Source organism: Eublepharis macularius, chromosome 8, assembly GCF_028583425.1.
Source record: "Eublepharis macularius isolate TG4126 chromosome 8, MPM_Emac_v1.0, whole genome shotgun sequence".
Taxonomy (NCBI): domain Eukaryota; kingdom Metazoa; phylum Chordata; class Lepidosauria; order Squamata; family Eublepharidae; genus Eublepharis; species Eublepharis macularius.
The window spans coordinates 36,804,066-36,822,808 of NC_072797.1; the positions used below are offsets into that span (position 1 = coordinate 36,804,066).

Here is an 18,743-nt window from a genome sequence, read left to right on the forward strand (position 1 = left end):
TCAGTGCAATTGCCCCCCCGTCGCCCTCTTCGTTCCCGCACCAGACTGGCTCCCTGGTATACAGAGGAGCTACAGCGGATGAAGTGGGAGCTAAGACAGCTTGATCAAGTGTGGCGGTGATCTCGCAACAAAGACGCAAGATCATCTTATAAGACGTTTATAAAAGCCTATGAGATGGTGGTGAAAACTGCAAAGAAGGATTTCTATGTGGCTTCCATTGCATCAGTTAGCTCACGTCCAGCAAAATTGTTCAATGTGGTCCAGTCTTTGGTCACCCTATCAGAGGGAGACCGTCACATTCTGAATTCGGGTATTAGCTGTGAGGCTTTTGGGAGCTTTTTTGCTGATAAAATTTTATCTCTCTACTGCAACTTACCAGCTACAATTGATGCAGTATGTGAACTGGATGCCCCTTGGCCATCTACTGGGCTGATATTAGATCATTTCAGTCCACTCTCTGGGGATGAGATGGACAGGGCCCTGCGAGTGGTGAGGCCTACCACATGCTCCTTGGACCCGTGTCCCTCATGGCTGGTGAAGGCCAGCGTAGATGGGTTATGGGCTGCTTTGGAGGCCATTGTTAACACGTCCTTGAGCTCCGGAGTTTTTCCCAGAGCGTTGAAGGAAGCTGTTGTTAGGCCTCTCTCGAAGAAACCATCTTTGGATCCCACCAACCTGTTCAATTACCGCCCAGTCTCGAACCTCCTGTTTCTGGGCAAGGTGATTGAGCGGGCAGTGGTGAAGCAGCTGCAGGATTTCCTGAATGATTCCTCATCTCTAGATCCCTTCTAGTCTGGTTTCCGCCCAGGACACAGGACAGAGACATTGCTGGTCGCCCTCATGGACGATCTCCGAAGACAGCTTGATCATGGCAGATCAGCGCTGCTGATACTATTGGACTTGTCAGCAGCGTTTGATATGGTCGACCACGATCTGTTGACCCGCTGCCTTGCTGATGTGGGGATACGAGGGACTGCCTTACAGTGGCTTGTCTCTTTTCTCCATGGTTGGGGACAGAGGGAGGCGCTTGGGGAGAAATTGTCATCCCGCCACCCATTGATGTGCAGTGTCCCTCAAGGGGCAATATTATCCCCACTATTGTTTAACATCTATATGCGCCCCCTTGCCCAGATGGTACAGAGTTTCGGACTTGGGTGTCATCAGTATGCTGATGACACCCAACTATAACTGATGATGGACGGACAGCCCAACTCAGCCCTGGATGTCTTGGAGTGTGCCTTCGAAGCTATGACTGGGTGGTTGAAGCAGAGTCTATTGAAATTAGATCCCATGAAGACAGAGTTCCTGCATGTAGGTCTGGGGTCCATGGGTATGGGACTCCGACTCCCTGCTCTTGATGGGGCACCACTTGTGCTGGTTTCAAGAGCTGGGAGCCTAGGGGTGATTCTGGATGCCTCCCTGACTATGGAGGTTGCAGTGGTTGGCGGACCTCATTTTTCTATCTAAGACAGGCCTGGCAGCTTGTCCCCTACCTATCTACCCACGACCTGACTACAGTGATCCAAGCAACAGTCACCTCCAGATAAGACTACTGCAACTCGCTCTACGCAAGGCTTCCCCTGGGCCTGATCTAGAAACTACAGTTGGTCCAAAATGCGGCTGCGCGAGTAATTGCAAGGGTCCCAATTGGGGAACACATAACACCTATACTTCGCCAGCTGCATTGGTTACCAGTTGAGTACTGAGTCCAGTTCAAGGTTTTGATATTGACCTATAAAGCCCTACGGGGACTGGGCCCAGTATATCTACGGGACCGCCTCTCCCTGTATGTACCCCAGAGCAGGGTTCCCGCAAACGTGAGCTCCTGCGCTACGGTGCAGGAATTGTCACAACTCAGCGCAGAGCTGAGAAGCCTCAGCGCACGGAAGGCGCTGGGTGCTGGAGGAGGAGCCACAGCAGGTGCCTGTGCAGCCTTTCCAAAGCCCCTTGCTGGGCTCTGGAGGAGGCACCACAGCAGGCACCCACACATCCTTTCCCCAGCCCCCCGCCAGACTTGGGGGAAAGAGCCGCGGAATGCGCCCGCGCATCCTTTCCCCAGCCCCTCGCAAGGCTCTGGAGGAGGCACCGCAGCAGGCGCCTGTGTGGCCTTTCCCCAGCCCCCCCACCAGGCTTGGGAGAAAGAGCCGCGGAAGGCGCCTGTGCGTCCTTTCCCCAGCCCCTCGCAAGGTGCTGGAGGAGGCACCGCAGCAGCCGCCTGCACGGCCTTTCTCTGGCCCCTCGCCAGGCTTGGGGGGAAAGAGCCATGGCAGGCACCCAGGCAGCCTCTCCCCAGCCCGTCGCCAGGGTCTGGAGGAGGCACTGCAGCAGGCGCCCGCGGCCTTTCCCTGGCCCCTCACCGGCTCTAGGGGAAGAGCCAAGGCAGGCGCCCGCGCAGCCTTTCTCAGGCCCGTTGCCAGGCTCTGGAAAAAGAGCCATGGTGGGCACCCGCGTGGCCTTTCCCCGGCCCCTCGTTGGGCTCTGGAGGAAGAGCCGTGGCAGGCGCCCATGCGGCCTTTCTCAGGCCCTTTGTCGGGCTCTGGAAGAAGAGCCATGGTGGGCCACCCGCACGGCCTTTCCCCAGCCCCTCGCCAGGCTCTGGGGGAAGAGCTGTGGCAGGCGCCCACACAGCCTTTCCCAGGCCCCTCGTTGGGCTCTGGAGGAGGCGCTGCAGCCGCCGACACGGCCTTTCCCCAGCCCCTCAGAGGAAAGAGCTGCGGCAGGCATCCACGCGGCCTTCCCCAGGCCCGTTGCTGGGTATGGAAGAGGAGCCACGGTGGGCATCCCCAAGGCCTTTCGCCAGCCCGCCAAGCATCCTCTCTGGCCCAGTGCTGGAGGAAAAGGCGGCAGCGACAGGCACCCATGCTATTTCTCACCAGCCCACCGAGAAGCCTCTCTGGCCCAGCGCGGGTGCTGGAGGAGGAGAAGGAGATGGCGGTGGTGTTTCACACTTCTAGGGTTGCCAGCTCCAGGTAGGGAAATACTCTTTTTGTGTGTGTGTAAATTCATGACTAAGGTAATTTATTTTACATGCCATCAAAAAATTGACTTCCCAGTCACAAAGACTTGCATGGAAAGGAAAATTCATAACAGAGCTAGGGTCTGAATCTGGAAATTTTACCCGGGCTGGTAAGACAGGCTGTCCTCTAGTTAAATTACTCCATGGGGAGTGGGGAGCTGCGGCCTCAGTTTTACCAGTATTTTTGTACATCAATGGCATTCTGCTTATATCTTTAGGGGAGAATAGATCATTGCAATACAGTGTAATAAAACAGAATGGCAAGCAAGGAGAAGGCAGGACTTCAGTGCTGACTTTACACTTTATGACTTGATTTCATTTCAAAGATTCCATGACCATAACTCATAAAGAGAAAAGGAAAGAGTTTTAAAGCCATGAAGCCTCTAGGGTGACTAAAGGCCAGTTCTAGGCTGTTCCAATGAGCAGCTCTCAGCTGGAAGCTAAATAGGTGCTCCCCCTGCAACTTCAGCCAGCTTTCTTCTTCTTTCTGCAGACCTGGCCACAGAAGAAACAGGAAGTGCCAATAGACAGAGCAGAGGTAGAGGGAGGGATGACTGCCCATCACATTCTGTTTAGGATTTGCTTGTGGGCAAAGAGGAACCCTTACTGAAGCTCATCTGCCTGATGTTGCTTCACAACACCTTTCTATGTAAAACATAGAAGGGAATAGCCAGAGAGTGAGTGCATTACGGGGCTGGATGATGCACAATTCTTCTTCTCCATAGATCCAGAGGAGTTAGTCATGTTAGTCTGTAGTTGCAAAATAGTAAAGAGTCCAGTAGCATCTTTAAGACTAACCAACATTATTGAGGCATAAGCTTTTGAGAACCACATGCCTAAGTGGGTGTCATCAACATATTGATGGCACCCAGTACCAATGCCTCAGACAACCTAAATCAAAAGTCTTTTAATCAAATGGATTCTGGTTTTCGAAAAGGCGCACTCACAACTTGCAAGTTGCTGCTCACAAATTGGATTTCCGGCTCACAACACTGCACCGCTTAGAGGGAACATTGCCCCAGAGGACACGTTGTTCAACAAATAAGCAACTTTGGGTGGTCCCTGGCCCAAGGGAGGCCCACCTGGCCGCGACCAGAACCAGGGCCTTTTCAGTCCTGGCACAGACCTGGTGGAACTCTCTCTACACTACACTAGGGCCCAGCAGGATTTGTTATCTTTCCGCCAGGTCTGTTAAACAGAGATGTTCTGCCAGGCCTATGGTGGAGGCTAGGCTGGGCCACGCCGGCCACGTAAAACATGAAATAAAACAAAACATAAAACACCTGTCCACCACCCTGTATGTGAGCCTATGGGCCAGCCTAAAATGCAGCACTTTATGGTTACTATTCTCTTGTCGCCATCTGAGTAGGATGTTTTATTATATGATATGTTTTAGTGCCTATTTATATAATGTTTAAATGTAATATTTTATTGTTTATGTAAATGCTCTATTCTGCCCTGAGTCCGCCTAGCGGGGAGGGCAGACTAAAAATCGAATGAATGAATGAATTTAATTTTTTATTGTTATATGTTGAAAATAAATGAAGACTGCATTGCAATGTTTTGTAAATATTTTCTTTCTGTGAAAAACTAGATGATCAGAATTGAATGTATGGGTTATTAGGTTGGGGAGATCAGTACAGTGTGTGTATAATTCCTCACATACCTAAAGAAAGATCTGCACTGGTGTTCTGAAGAGCCAATATTGTACTACTGTGATAGCAGAGGTGATGACGCTGGTAGAAGAAAGTGACATGGGCTGAAGGAAAATGGCTGATTTTCAGTTGTATGTTAAAGATCCTTAATTCTAGGCAAAGGTACTTTTAATGCCTCTTGTATGAACCACAACAGAAGCTTTAGCGTAGCTTCTCCCTTTACTGCCTTGACTCCTTACTCCCTGGCTGAATGTAAATCTGATGTTTAAGCAAGCTTTATCCATTCAGTCTTTCACACTGTGCTGCTACACGTGCAGCACACCAGCACAGCACCTCAGACTATGGATCTCTGGCATGAATGTGCAAGATAACTTTTTTTTTTTTTGCCTGCCAGTATCATGTTTAATTTGAATCCTGGTTTGCCTATTCCTTAGTTTGCATACAGCAGCAAAAGGGAGAATTTAAGTTCTGCAGTTTTATGTTACTGTGTTCAGTACTAAATTTGCTACACACTTTTCTGTGCATCAAAGTTTACTAAATAAAGATTAGGATGACGATTGTGTCCATTGTATTCTGAAACTCTGCAGTACTGTTAATAAAGAAGTTCAGTGGCACCTTAAAGAACTAACCATATTTGTTCCAGCATAAGCTTTTGTAAGTCAGGTGCATCTAATGAAGAAATCATGAGAGTTTATGCTGGAGTAAATTTTTTTAGTCTTTAAGGTACCACTGGACTTCTGCCTTATTTTGCTGCTACAGACTAACATGGCTACCCCTGTGGCAGTACTATTAATAATTTCTCATTTCAGTATTGTTACATACTTAGTGTTTCCTATATTTTTTCCAACCTTGTTTAGAAATTCAGGGCTGAATAAGGAAGGGACTGTAATGCTATTTTCAGTCTCTGGAGTCCCTTTATGCTCATTTTCACACTGATGTTATTGAAAGGTGTCCTTTAGCCCATATTACAAGCTTATAAACTGAACATCTGTCAGCTTGTTGCCTTTCTCAATAATTTTTTCAGTTGCATCACTATTTGATTCCTGTAATCTGGTTTTGCATTATATTTTTAGACATTTATTAATAATTCAAGGGGTTTTTTTAATTCAAAAACTTTGTAAAGTACTTTAGGTTACCAAGTGCACATTATAAAATGTCTTTCATGAATTATAAATAATGAATTCATACAATTTTTATTTTCTATTATTATGTGCTATAGGAGTAGATCACGCAACAGATCACACTCTAGTCAGAAGGAGAGACTCCGATCCAGAACTCCAACCAAAAAGCGTTCAAAATCTAAAGAACGACGAAGGTCCAGAAGCCGTTCCCATTCTCGGTGAGGTTACTCTAATTATGCTGTTGTTATAGTCGTTGTCAGGCATTGAATGATGTAAGACAAATCCTGACTAGGAAAAAATCCTACTGACTAGAATTGCGGATGGCTTGTAATTCAGGCAGGCTTTTTTTTTAAACCCTTTCTTGAAAAAAATAGATATCCTTTCAGGTGAGGGCAGCAGTTTTAATGGTTTCCTTCGTTTGATGCTTGGTTAGATTGTAATAAACTCTGGATCAGTTAACAAATTAACAAATGCTTTCTTTCACAGAGAGAAGAAGAAGGAAAGCAAAGACAGAATCAGAGAAAAAGAAAAGCCAAGAGAAAGAGACCGTGATAAGGAAAAAGAGAAGGAGCGGGAGAGGGACAAAGACAAAGAAAGAAGCAGAGACAAAGATAGGGGCAGAGATCGAGAGCGAGATAAGGAAAAGACCAAGGACAGAGACAAAGATCGCATAAAAGAGAAAGAGAAGGATAAAGAGAAGGAAAAGGACAGGGATAGAGAAAAGGAAAGGGGAAAAGATAAGGAAAAAGTTTTAGCAACAGAAAAAGACAAAGCAGAGGACTTGGAAAAAGAGGGCAGTAAGGACAAAGAGAGGGAGATGGAGAAAGAGGGAGACAAGGAGCAAGATGGCAGTGAACAAGAAAAGGAAAAAGTGGAGGACAAAGGAAAGGATCAAGAGAAAGACAAAGATGGGGAAAAAATAAATGAAAAAGACAAAGAGAAGGACAAGGAAGTAGAAAAGGAGAAGGAGAAGTCAAAAGAAAAAGAGAGGGAAAGAGAGAGAGATGAAAGAAGAAAAAAGGAGAAGAGATCTCGGACCCCTCCCAGAAGCTACAGTTCATCAAGAAGGTCACGTAGTACCAGCAGGTCTGATTTTTGTCCCCTTAATTTAAAGTCTCGTTCCCTAGATTGGATGAGTTTATTTATGAAAGTTATGTATCACTTTTCCAGGTTTTTTTACATACAGTTTTTAGAACCTTTAAGTTGTTGGTATTGGATAGTTTTTTGCCTTCTGGTAATGAGCACATAGCCAAAACACATAGAAGTGATTGGAGGAGGTTGCATAGAACATTGCCACTCTCACTAGCCTTATTTTCTCAGGAGAGGCACTGGCATGCTGCTAGACTAGTTCACCTAACATGAGAACACTGGCTTCCTGCTCATGGTTAAGGCAACTGTAATGGAAAGTTCTTAAAAGTAATCTCAGTTGAGTTCTTCATTCATGAAGAAACATGGCAAGAATCTATATAAATAGCCTTTTCTTCTCTTTTGGACTTGGCTCCTTTTCCAAAACATACCCCTGGCTACAGTGTTGTTCATCTCTAGTGTTGCACAGTAGACGATTCAAACTTATGATTGACTTTGCTGATCACTGCTTGGGTCATGCAGATAATTATCCTTATCCTATCTAGGTCTTAAAGCCAATAGAGTGACCAGAAAAAGACAGCAATATAACTAAAAAGTTATTGCTGTTCAGTATACATTAAAATAAGCAGTATGACTAAAAGTTATTGCTGTTCAATATTAATAAAAAACAAACAACATTTAATTGCAGCAGCTACATACTTACACACATCCAATGTTTTTTAAAATCCAGGTCCATTAACAATATTCTTCTTGTCCTTACGGAATAAACAAATGTCATTGGGTTTGATTAATCTTTTTTGTGATTTCCTTAGGGACAGACGGAAGAGGAAGAGCCGAAGTCCCTCAAAGTCTCCTAGACCATCCAAAACAACAAAAAGGAAATCTTCTCGGTCACCATCTCCAAGGAGGTAGCTAATGTTAATATGTAAATCTAGTTTCAAAACTGTACAAACACACTAGGTCACAAGAATATACAGGACTTACCCTACTTTCATGATACACATTTGATTAGTATAAATATGGTGAATATATAAAGAGAAATAGCAAATGAGAGGCTGATATGTAAGGTGCTCCTGGTTTTCATTTTTCCCCCTGTTGTGCTCAATATTTATGTGAGACTTTTTAGAAATACCATCAATCTCATTGGAGTTGGGTGTCATCACACCCATCTGGAAGCAACATAAGTTCTGGACCAGTGCCTGGGTGCCATGGCCAGATGAATAAGGGAGAAAAAGCTAAAACTGATTCCAAATAGGATGGAGGTGAGACTGGTTCTGGAAGAAGTGGTCTTGCCAGCTCTGGGTGGGGTTTCTTGTGGGGAAGCAGGCTGTTACGAATGGAGAACCAAAGTCAGTGCTGCTGCCAGGAGCGCTTGTGGGGAAAGCAGAGCACTTGTGGGGAGAGCAGAATATAAACTGAATAAAATAAAAGTTGCTGTAGGCTTGTAAATAATGCTCCTTCTTACACTCCATCAATCTAGCCATGGTGAAATACATAGCATTTTAGGTGGGTATCTGTGTAGAATAGCAAGATTTGAGTCCACTGGCACCTTAGAGACCAACATCAAATCTTGCTGTATACATCATGTTATTATTTATTTATCGTGAGATAACAGGCATAGTTTGAGTCTCAGTGAGACTCAAGGCAGATTATAAAATATACAATACAATGACATACAATAAACAGTGGAATAAGATTGGATTACAGAATTTTAAAAAATGGAATAAAACAATATAAGGCATGGCATATAAGAAATGCAAAAGCAGGATTACAGAAGTTAGAAAATAATGCAGTAGGAAAAAAGATAATCCCTAGAATAAATAGTGCCTTAAACTCATGTTCGGTTCCAGGAACAATTTAGTTTGACTACAGTTCAGTGTGGTGAAGAAACTGTAATATACTAAATTTCTAGTTTCTGAAAAAACATCAAGAAGTTTTCTCTAATCCAAAATAGCCGTTGAATCTTTTATTTACAACAGTTAGGGCTTTAGGAACTTGGTTCATTTGTACTGCTCTTCTTTTCATAGTTGTTTTTGGAAAAGAGAATTTGTTTGGGAAGTTTGGTGTGTGTGTGGGGGGGAATAATACTGAGGGAGGGAATTGATGTATGTGATACTTTCCTGTTGAATCTAAATTTATTGAGTTGTTTTTACAACATAACTTAATTAGCACATAATATTGTACTACTTGGCATCTTTATGTAATTTAAAAGTATAAATGATGTGGTTTTCTACAAGCAAAATTTTAAATATACCAACTACATCAGAAAGCTGAAAACTACAATATTGTAAACTACCTTAGTAAAATATTTTAATGTTTTGCTGTCTGAGACGTAGGAAAAATAATCGTTGATATTAGAAAACAAAAATACTCTGTAGTAAATAAAAGGAACTACCAGCATATATGGATATAGAGTGAAACTTTATAAAATTGAAAATACTGAGTTCTTTAACAATCTATTGTTGAACATATTAATTGTTGCCCAAATTACTCACATTTAAACAATGAACATTTTTTGAAAAATGATGTATATTTGTACAGTATACACAGAAATTACCATTAGCACATACTATAGATTGTCTTACATAAAAATATTCATGCTACACATTTAAGTGAGTACAACCTTGTCTTTAAAAACATTTCACTCATTCCAAAAGAGCAAATATTTTCATAGGGGTTTTCCAGTGCCCTCTCAAATTTTCCAGTTCATTCAATGGAAAGTGAATTTTATAGTGAGTTAAAAGAAACATGGATTTGGACAGTGGGAAAATTGTCCAGGGGTGGAGAGTCCTAGTGGGGGAAAAATTCTCCTGAATTTTTCTTTTGGAGTTGAGTGCTGATGTGGGGGAGGGATCACATGTCTACATGTCTACCTTGGAACTTGAACATTATTATAGCGAATTCTTAACATGGCCAAATCTGTGGATACTCCAATTCAGAAATTGGAGCCATGAACATTCAAGACAGATCATTTTTTCAAAAAATCTGAAAAATGCCCCAGGTTTGCAGAACCATCTGAACTCTTTAACAAAAGAAATTGGAGGATTTAAAAGTCCTCAGATAATAAAAGAAGCACCTATGCCTAAAAATGAATTTCCTCAGGGGCCATTACTATGCAACCACAACAGTACTGCTAGCCTTCAAGCCTTGGCTTATTTCAGTAAAAGACAGGAGGAAAGGCAGGTCTCTTTCCAGAGGTGTTTTGACCTTTAAGAGAGGACACATCAGGTCCAAGCCCAGTCCAGCAGCAACCACCGGGCAACTTGCTACCATGCGACTTGCATGACTTACCTGGGATTCGCTGATTGCTACTGTTTACCTCTAGCCATGAAAGCCAGTGTGGTGTAGTGGTTAGAGTTTCAGACTAGGATCTGGCAGGTTCCTCTGCTCTGAAAGCTTACTTGGTGACCTGGGGCCAGTTACACATTCCTAGCCCAACTTACCTCATCAGGTAAAACGGAGGAGAGGGAGAGGAGGAGGAGGAGGTCAGTTGCCTTGGGTTCCCATTGTGCAGAAAGGCAGGGTATATATTAAATAAATAGTAAAAAACAGTGGGAGAGGGGAAAATGAGATGTCCCCCACAAATCTCTGTTTGTCTCTTACTAATCTGCAGTGCTAGAGTTATCTTTTTTGGAACAGCCTTTTGAATTTATATTATCATATGCTTCTCTCAGTTGAACAGTGGAAAATATTGCTGGGGTAAATATGGATGACATAAAACTGTTAGTTATATTTCAACATTAGTTTCCATAAACATAATCTAGAAGTAGAAGCTGCCAAAAGTTGAGAAACTACATTACTTCTCCATGAGAATATTGATACCTTTGGACCTGATCCAAGTGTCTTAAATAATATATATAATTGTGATAAATATCATAGCTATTCTGTTTTCAAAACAGAAACAAGAAAGACAAAAAGAAAGAAAGAGACTCAAGTAATGATAGGAGAGAGAGGGAGCGGTCTACATCCAAGAAAAAGAGCAGCAAAGATAAAGATGTGAAAGAAAAGTCTGAGAAAACCACGGTGTTTAAGGTAAGCAACTGTGAGGGAATGAGCAAGCGAGACCTCACTGTATATAAACATTTGTTGGCTGTTCCTTGTCTTTCATTGGTTCTCTCAGTGCTTTTTCCTGTACTCCCCACCAAAAGATGGTTATTAGGTGTTATTCTTAACATGTCACAGAATATCTTTATGACACTTAGCAGCTCTGTGAGAATTTCTGTCTTTGCATGCAGACAGGACACTATTCATTTAAAACATTCTTATGCAACCTTCCTACCCAGCTTGGGATCCCCATATATATATATTTATATATTGTTCTACATTTCAGGGTCAAGTAATTTTTATGAACTTATCTATCATCAAAACTTTTTAAAATCACATGCTATGGGATGCTTTGAAAGTGGTCTTACGTGGGCAATTAATATCATTATCAGCCCATTTAAATAAAAAGAAAAACATTCAAAAGCAAAATTTTTTAGATACAATACAACTGGAACATAAACATAGGAAAACAGGTAACAAAAAAAGTGTACAGGCAATTACTAAATGAGAGAAAAGTTTTAGAAACAATGGAAGTCAACAAAATTTATAAGAATCTTTTATTCCTGAAACAAAAATTCTGGAACAAATCACCAAGAACTTTGAGAATCTTAGCTTGGAAAATAAAAGAGAAAAAAATGTCCAGAGATATTACATTAATAAAGGATGGTAAAGATCTAATTCATATAAAGGCTACGGAAATAGCGTGGCTATTTCAAGAATAATAAAGGATGGTAAAGATCTAATTCATATAAAGGCTACGGAAATAGCGTGGCTATTTCAAGAATACTATGCCAAACTATGTTCATCCAGTAATCCTTCTAAAGATAAAATTAGATTTTTGGAAGACCACAAAGGAATCAAAAAGTTAAGCGATATACATAGAAAAATAATGGAAAATCCCATAACTATTCAGGAAATGATTAACTCACTAAAAAACTTAACTAACAACAAAGCATCAGGACCGGATGGCTTTCCACCGGTACTTTTATAAGAAATTTGTTAATACCATAACATCTTCATTAACAAACGTCTGCAATTATATTACTTCATCAGGATGTATGCCTCCTTCTTGGTATGAAGCTACGATCTCATTAATTCCTAAACAATCCAAAGACAGCTCAAATCCTAGCTCCTATCGCCCAATATCTTTATTAAACACAGATGATAAAATCTTTACAGGAGTGTTAGCCAAACGACTCAACATGTTTATTGGGGAATACATTAAACAAGAACAGGCAGGTTTTGTCCCTAAAAGGGACCTAACTGATAATATCTACAAGACCTTAAATATAGTCTCTCGTAAGCAAAATCAGATAGAAACCATATTAGTTTCTCTTGACATACAAAAGGCATTTGATTCCCTTGAAACTGTATAACTTTTAGATTTATTAAAACAAATGAACTTTGGCAACAACTTTACCCAAATTGTTAAAACATTATATGATAAACCTACAGCAAGAATTCAAACAAATGGAATAACATCAGGAAGATTTAACTTATATAGAGGTACCCGACAAGGGTGCCCATTATCCCCAGTTCTTTTTATCGTAGCTTTGGAACCATTAGCAGAGATTATTTGAAGCAGTGAACAAATTAAAGGTATAATAATTAATGGTAATTTGCATAAAATAAGTCTGTTTGCAGATGATATTTTACTATACATTACCAATCCCCAAAATTCACTGAAACATCTCGAATTAGAACTTGCCAATTTTCAGCAACTTTCAGGTTTAGTAGTAAACCAGGAGAAATCAAATATTTTATCAATCAATTTATCAGAACAGCAAATATTACAAATCAAACAGCAGCATAAATATCAATGGGCCAATCAATATTTAGTCTATTTGGGAGTCAAAATTACATCAGACCCAGATTTATTAATACAATATAATCATATATCCAAAATAAAGGAAATCAAATCAGATATACAAAAATGGCAAAAACAAAACCTTTCTTGGTACGAGAGATATAACTTAATTATTTAATTAAGTACCTAATTTAATTATAGTACCTAAGCTACTATTTCTCTTCAGATCACTACCGATACAGATACCTGGTACATTATTAAAACAATGGCAGTCAATATTAAATCAATTCCTTTGGCAACATAAACATCCGAGAATTGCCTTCAATACAATAAAGAAGAAAAAATCACAAGGAGGATATAATTATCCAGATCTAGAATTTTACAATGCAGCTACAAGAATAATCAATATAATACAAATAATTCAGGATAAAGGAAAGACTGATTGGATCAAAACAATAACAGTTCAGCAACACACAACTACATTACAAGATATAATTTGGAAAAATGCCAAGCATAGACCCAAAGAATTGAAATATAACCCATTTCTAATAGCAATCCTAAAAATATGGGACAAATATAGGAACAAGCTAATCCCAAAAATTTCTCGTTTTTCTACTATTGCTTCGCAAGAAGACTCAGTACTTAGTCAAAGGATATCCAAATTAAGAAATAAAATAGACTACAGTAATATTCGTTTGATAGATATCACATCTAAAACAGGACTGTTAGAGAAACATAAATTAGAGGAGAAAATAGGACAAAGAATACCTTGGTTCCTATACTTTCAACTAAGTTATTTTGCAAAAGATATCAAATTAAGAGAAATATTAGCCAAACCAAAAACAGATTTTGAACAAATTATTGACAAGAAAGAACTCACATGCAAAGGCTTAGTTTCTAAGATTTATACTTTATTGATGCGTACCAATGACACAGTAAACAATGCCTTACACAAAAAAATGGCAAAATTATTGTGAAACCACCATCCCAATCACTGATTGGGAACAGATATGGTCCTCAAGCTTGCTCAACTCACAAATCATTAATGCTGACCTTCAATCATATAAAATTATCAACCTTTGGTATCTCACCCCAGAAAAGATATCCAAAGTATATTCTAGGACTAGCCCTTTATGTTGGAAACAATGTGGGGAAGTAAGTGACTGTCCTCACTGCTGGTGGAAATGTCGCTATATTACAGAATTCTGGAACAAAATATTAGATCAAATTGAGCATATAACATCCTACAGAATACCTTTAAAGCCAGAAATCATTTTTTTGGGCATCTGGAAGGACTTGGTTATACCTTCTATCAGAAAAGATCTAATTATAATATTACTCAATGCAGCTAAAACATCACCGGCATCACACTGGAAGTCAAAGTCAATCCCTACAATTAACACCTGGTATAACAGAGTTTGGGACTTCCTACTGATGGAAAAAATAACTGAGAAGCTGTATCTTCAAGCCAACCCAACAAGAAATACAAATTTTTATACAAAATGGGAACCTTTTTTAGATTTCCTAGCTAAAAACGAACTTTTACTAACAAAATTGAGATTTCAAGAAGTTATGGAAATGGAAAAGTGGGGTTTCTGGTAAACATAACTATTGGGAAACTATACCAAGAAGTCCAGGGGAGTTAGCCGTGTTAGTCTGTAGTAGCAAAATCAAAAAGAGTCCAGTAGCACCTTTAAGACTAACCAACTTGAATGTAGCATAAGCTTTCGAGAATCACAGTTCTCTTCGTCAGATGCATGTGACGAAGAGAACTGTGATTCTTGAAAGCTTATGCTACATTAAAGTTGGTTAGTCTTAAAGGTGCTACTGGACTCTGTACCAAGAAGGTTACTGTTATAAAGGTATGTTGCTCATTTCATGATTGGATGAAAGTTTAAAATTATATATATTGATAAGATTATCTCTGTATTACGATTTGGTTGAGATCTAAGTATTTAATATTGTTATTATTATAGTTTGTTACAAGTTGTTAATAAAATAATTTATTAAAAAATTTTTTTTAAAAAAATTGCTTTAGCAAAGACCATTCTGGATTTTGTGTCTGAATTCTGAAATTTTTCAATATATAGTTTGGGAGTGATATTGCCTGGATGCTAACTATTCTCTTTATACCACCATTCTTTATATTTTGGTATAGGATAAAGATCTTAGTAAAGAGACTCAGAATTCTGAAACTGACAAAGCCGAGGAGGATAGAGAAGTGGCAGAAGAAGTCAAGCTACAACAGAATGGGAACTGTCAGCCAAATGAAGAAAACCTCTCAGTTAAAACAGAGGAAGTATAAAGTGTTGATTGGACGGACCTCTGACCCATCTGTGGAAGGACATACAAAGCTTTTTCTGTCTCCCCCTCTTCTTCCTTCTCATGTCCTAAACAAGGATAAACAGTACTGAGTAATCAGCCGGATGCATTCTATTGTGCTATCAGTTCTTCCGGTTATTGTGGTGGGTTGGCAGTCTTGAAGACAAGCAAGAAGCAGCACTGACCAATAGCATATGTTGTGACAAAAGCCAGTGGTATCACACCTGATCGTTTGTAGGAATTCTTGTGTTTCTCTAATGATAAGATCGGCCATCAGCTATTACAAATAAGTGGAAGTATGTAATCTGTAGCACCCAGAAAAGCTACCGGTATGCATTGGAAGTTGTTAAAATATTGGTAGTTTAATGAATTTTATGTTTTATTTTGTGGGTTTTTAAACTAAACTCTGTGTAACCTGTTTTGATAATGTGCTTGAACATGGTGCAGAAATACACTTGCTTCCTTTATTGTTGTAAATGACAGTGATGAAAAGTTTTAACTTAACAACTTTTACAGTTACTGTGTTTATGCCCACAAAAGCTAGTGAAGATTCTTTCCTTTGTTGCTTGTGACTTTTTTTTTTATATTTTAAGAAATTTCCTTCCCAATAGGTCTAAAATCTTTCTCTTACTAGTAGTCAGTCAATGCATGCTAATACTCTGATTCTAGAAAGAACGGCCATGTTAATACTGGATTTCCATTCTTCCAACTCTAAGCACATCTGTGTCGTAATCAGAACAACTGGCTTTGTTTTGAGCTGTATTGCAGCGTGCAAGGCACATGCAAATAGGGACAAATAACCTGTGATGAAAATAAATGTTTGCTTTCAAACTGGGATATGAAAGCACAAGCTGATGGTTTAGTGCCTTCTTTGAAACACAGAGTACTGATTTCTGGAAATATGTATGCTTTATAATTCCATCTTTGTTGAATCCTTCTTGGTGGTCTAGATTAGAATTTGAGAGGTCTGTCAGCCTTTTTTGTCTTCAGTTATTCAGTAATGCGTTGATTTGTTTAAATGGAAAAATGGTGTAGGTAAAATCAATGTTCAAGGGTCATCGTAAGATAGGCACAATTCAGTCATTCTATACATTGCTGTACTGTATGCCACTTCAGTATGTCAAGTCAGGGAGCTGAAGAGTTCTGTATAAAAGTATTTCCTCTTAACCTGGGCTGCGGATTGGACAGAGTGTCTAACGCTGCAGCCAAAGGTACCGTTTATGTTAATCATCCTTTTGAACATCCCTAACATTTTCTTCTCATCTCTGATACCGCTTGTGTAACAGGATGGGAATGGTAGAGTCCACTTTCTTTGTTGGAAAAAGAGCCCAGAACAGAACAGGACATGGGTCAGTGCAACCCCTCACAGGCCTCCTTCCATTTGTACAAGAGTGGTGACAAAATGCAGACCTTAACTTTGACCTTATACTAAAATGAAGACCTCTTTTGAAAATAGCAGAATACAATCAGATTGCCTTACCTCACAGGAAAGCATTACTTCAGTCTAATAGAAAAGCCAAGTAGTGTATTCATGAGTTGCTTTCAATTTGTGTTTTCCAAATTGCAGTTAATAGTTACAGGAAATGTAAACATTTTATGGTGATCTTACAAGGTTGTGTTATAAGGTAATGAAACCCAGGTTGATTGTGACACAGCTTTAATTGCCCCTTTTTGGAGTTCAAAGGTGTATGTGCCCCACCTCCAGCCTCTATGTACATGAAAACTATAGTGAATGCTTTACCATGTAAAGTATGGACAGTCATTTTTGTGATGTTTAAGCCACATGCAGTTAGCTGGCAACAGCTTATTCTGACAATAAAGGAATGACAAATCTCATGCTTCTTGAAAGACTGTGAAAGATTGTGTCTTGGAACAGCAGCTGTCATATTTATGATGTGTAAGTAGAATAGAGCAAAGATTGTATACTTGTTATCTTTGGTACCATTTCACTAATAAAATTAAGTATTTTAGAGGGAAGATATTTTGGTCACTTTTTAAAGGAATACTTCAAAGTTGGGTGGAGGTTTTTACTAGAGCAGCTAGCAACACTTCCAAGAACTGCATTGAACCAGCCCTTCTGCCTTTATAAGAGGACCTGCAGGTGCTTTGAATCCATATCACAGAGTAACTGTATAGCATAAAATGGAGAGAGATGGCAGATAGTGAAATTAAATTGATTAGAAGGAGGAAGGTTTTTCCTGTCTAAAAGTCAACAGTATCCTGTAGTTTAACCTTTTAAGTCAGAGCCCTTTCTCCATCCGTAAATATGTCTGCTACATTTTCTTCTACGATAATCATGAGGTGTAAGCAAAGCCAAGCTTGCCCCTGGCCACCACTTTAGCCCCCTTTGGTGAGTGTCACAAGTGTCACTTAAAACACTTTGCAGCCTTCCTCATACTGTTTGGGTGCAGTTTTAGTTTTAAGTACATTGGTACATGTGCAAAAATCTAAGGCAGTTTTTAATGTGGTTTTCTCTAAGACGTTTCTGATTGGTTCTTCCAAATCCCATAATCGGCCACTTGTCACAATAGGAACATCAATTTCATTTCTTTGACCTGATGTTCTGTTAAAGCTTTTTTTCTGAGTAACGAAGTTGCTTACAGTGGTACAGTTGTTGACATAGAAAATCCACTGTCTGCTGCTGGTTGTCCTTTTATTGAGTTTTAAGACAACTCTCCTTGGAGGTGGGCTTTCCTAGTGGGTGCAGCAGTATATGCCTCACAGGTTTCTTGTTCTACTGCAGGGGGTGCTACATTTACCCACCAAGCTTAAATCCTAATGAAGAGTTTCAAGTTTTGTTCTACCAAACCCAATGAATGATAGAGGACATTTGTTTTGTTTTTGCTTCTGACATCAGAATATTTTAGATGTCTATCAGGTCTTCTAGAAAAATAACTCTTTCTGTCCTTTAATAGACTAGTTGTTCATTTAAGAACTCCTGGCTTTTCCTTGCTCCCTATTCCAAATTAAACAGGAAATAAGAGAAGCCTTTGGAATTTAGCTTGCTTAAAATTAGTTCAGGTCTTGGCAGCCATTTCCCTGCCTTCTCTTTGAATCTTGCTATGCATGAACCAAGACAGGCGTTTATTGTGGATGCAGACAGACCATCATACTATTTACTCCCTATTTGAAGAGCAAAATTGCTAAAGAACCCTCATTTGAGAATGCGTAGAGATGCAGCCATCTGCAGTGGGAGGTTAGAACATTCATTGCAAGCAGCTGGGGCGAGGCAAGAAGACTGAGAACTGCTGCCACCTGCTGGCAATCTGAGGACATGGTAGCTCTCACCAGCTCCTCTGAATGTTGAGGAGGGGTTTGACTCAGGTCCAGTAGCACCTTGATTTCCAGGGTATGAGCTTTTGAGAGTCAAAGAAGGAAGCTCTGGCCTTTAAGGTGCTCCTAGACCCGAATCTTGCTACCTACTTGAAACTAGGAGGGACTTGTAACTATCACAAAGTAAGTGTGTAATTTGGCTAAAAAGTTTTTCAGGCACCAATTGCTTTTATTTACTACTCCTTTGCCATCTAATCTGGGGGCAAATAGACTTCCAAGCCACCAGGAAGCATTATTTAGATTTCCATGTTTCTGGGTTACTTCATTTGGACCTGATTCTTTTTGCTGCTCTAGAAGCTGTTAACAGAGTTACAGCTGTTACTGCTTGTGGCTAAAAATTGAGGCTACCTAGGAATATA

At 40.1% G+C, this 18,743-nt stretch overlaps 1 protein-coding gene across 3 annotated transcripts in view; it reads left to right on the top strand.

Annotated features, from left to right (window-relative positions):
• The window catches only part of SREK1 (splicing regulatory glutamic acid and lysine rich protein 1), a 54,797-nt gene extending 37,898 nt beyond the window's left edge, over window positions 1-16,899 (top strand). For all 3 annotated transcript variants that reach the window (XM_054986474.1, XM_054986475.1, XM_054986476.1), the window contains 5 exons: window positions 5,891-6,010; window positions 6,279-6,878; window positions 7,691-7,786; window positions 10,778-10,910; window positions 14,888-16,899. In XM_054986474.1, coding sequence (XP_054842449.1) covers window positions 5,891-6,010; window positions 6,279-6,878; window positions 7,691-7,786; window positions 10,778-10,910; window positions 14,888-15,034 — 1,096 coding nt within the window. In that variant the 3' untranslated portion in view covers window positions 15,035-16,899. The remainder of the gene's footprint in view (window positions 1-5,890; window positions 6,011-6,278; window positions 6,879-7,690; window positions 7,787-10,777; window positions 10,911-14,887) is intronic.
• The last annotated feature ends 1,844 nt before the right edge of the window (window positions 16,900-18,743 follow it).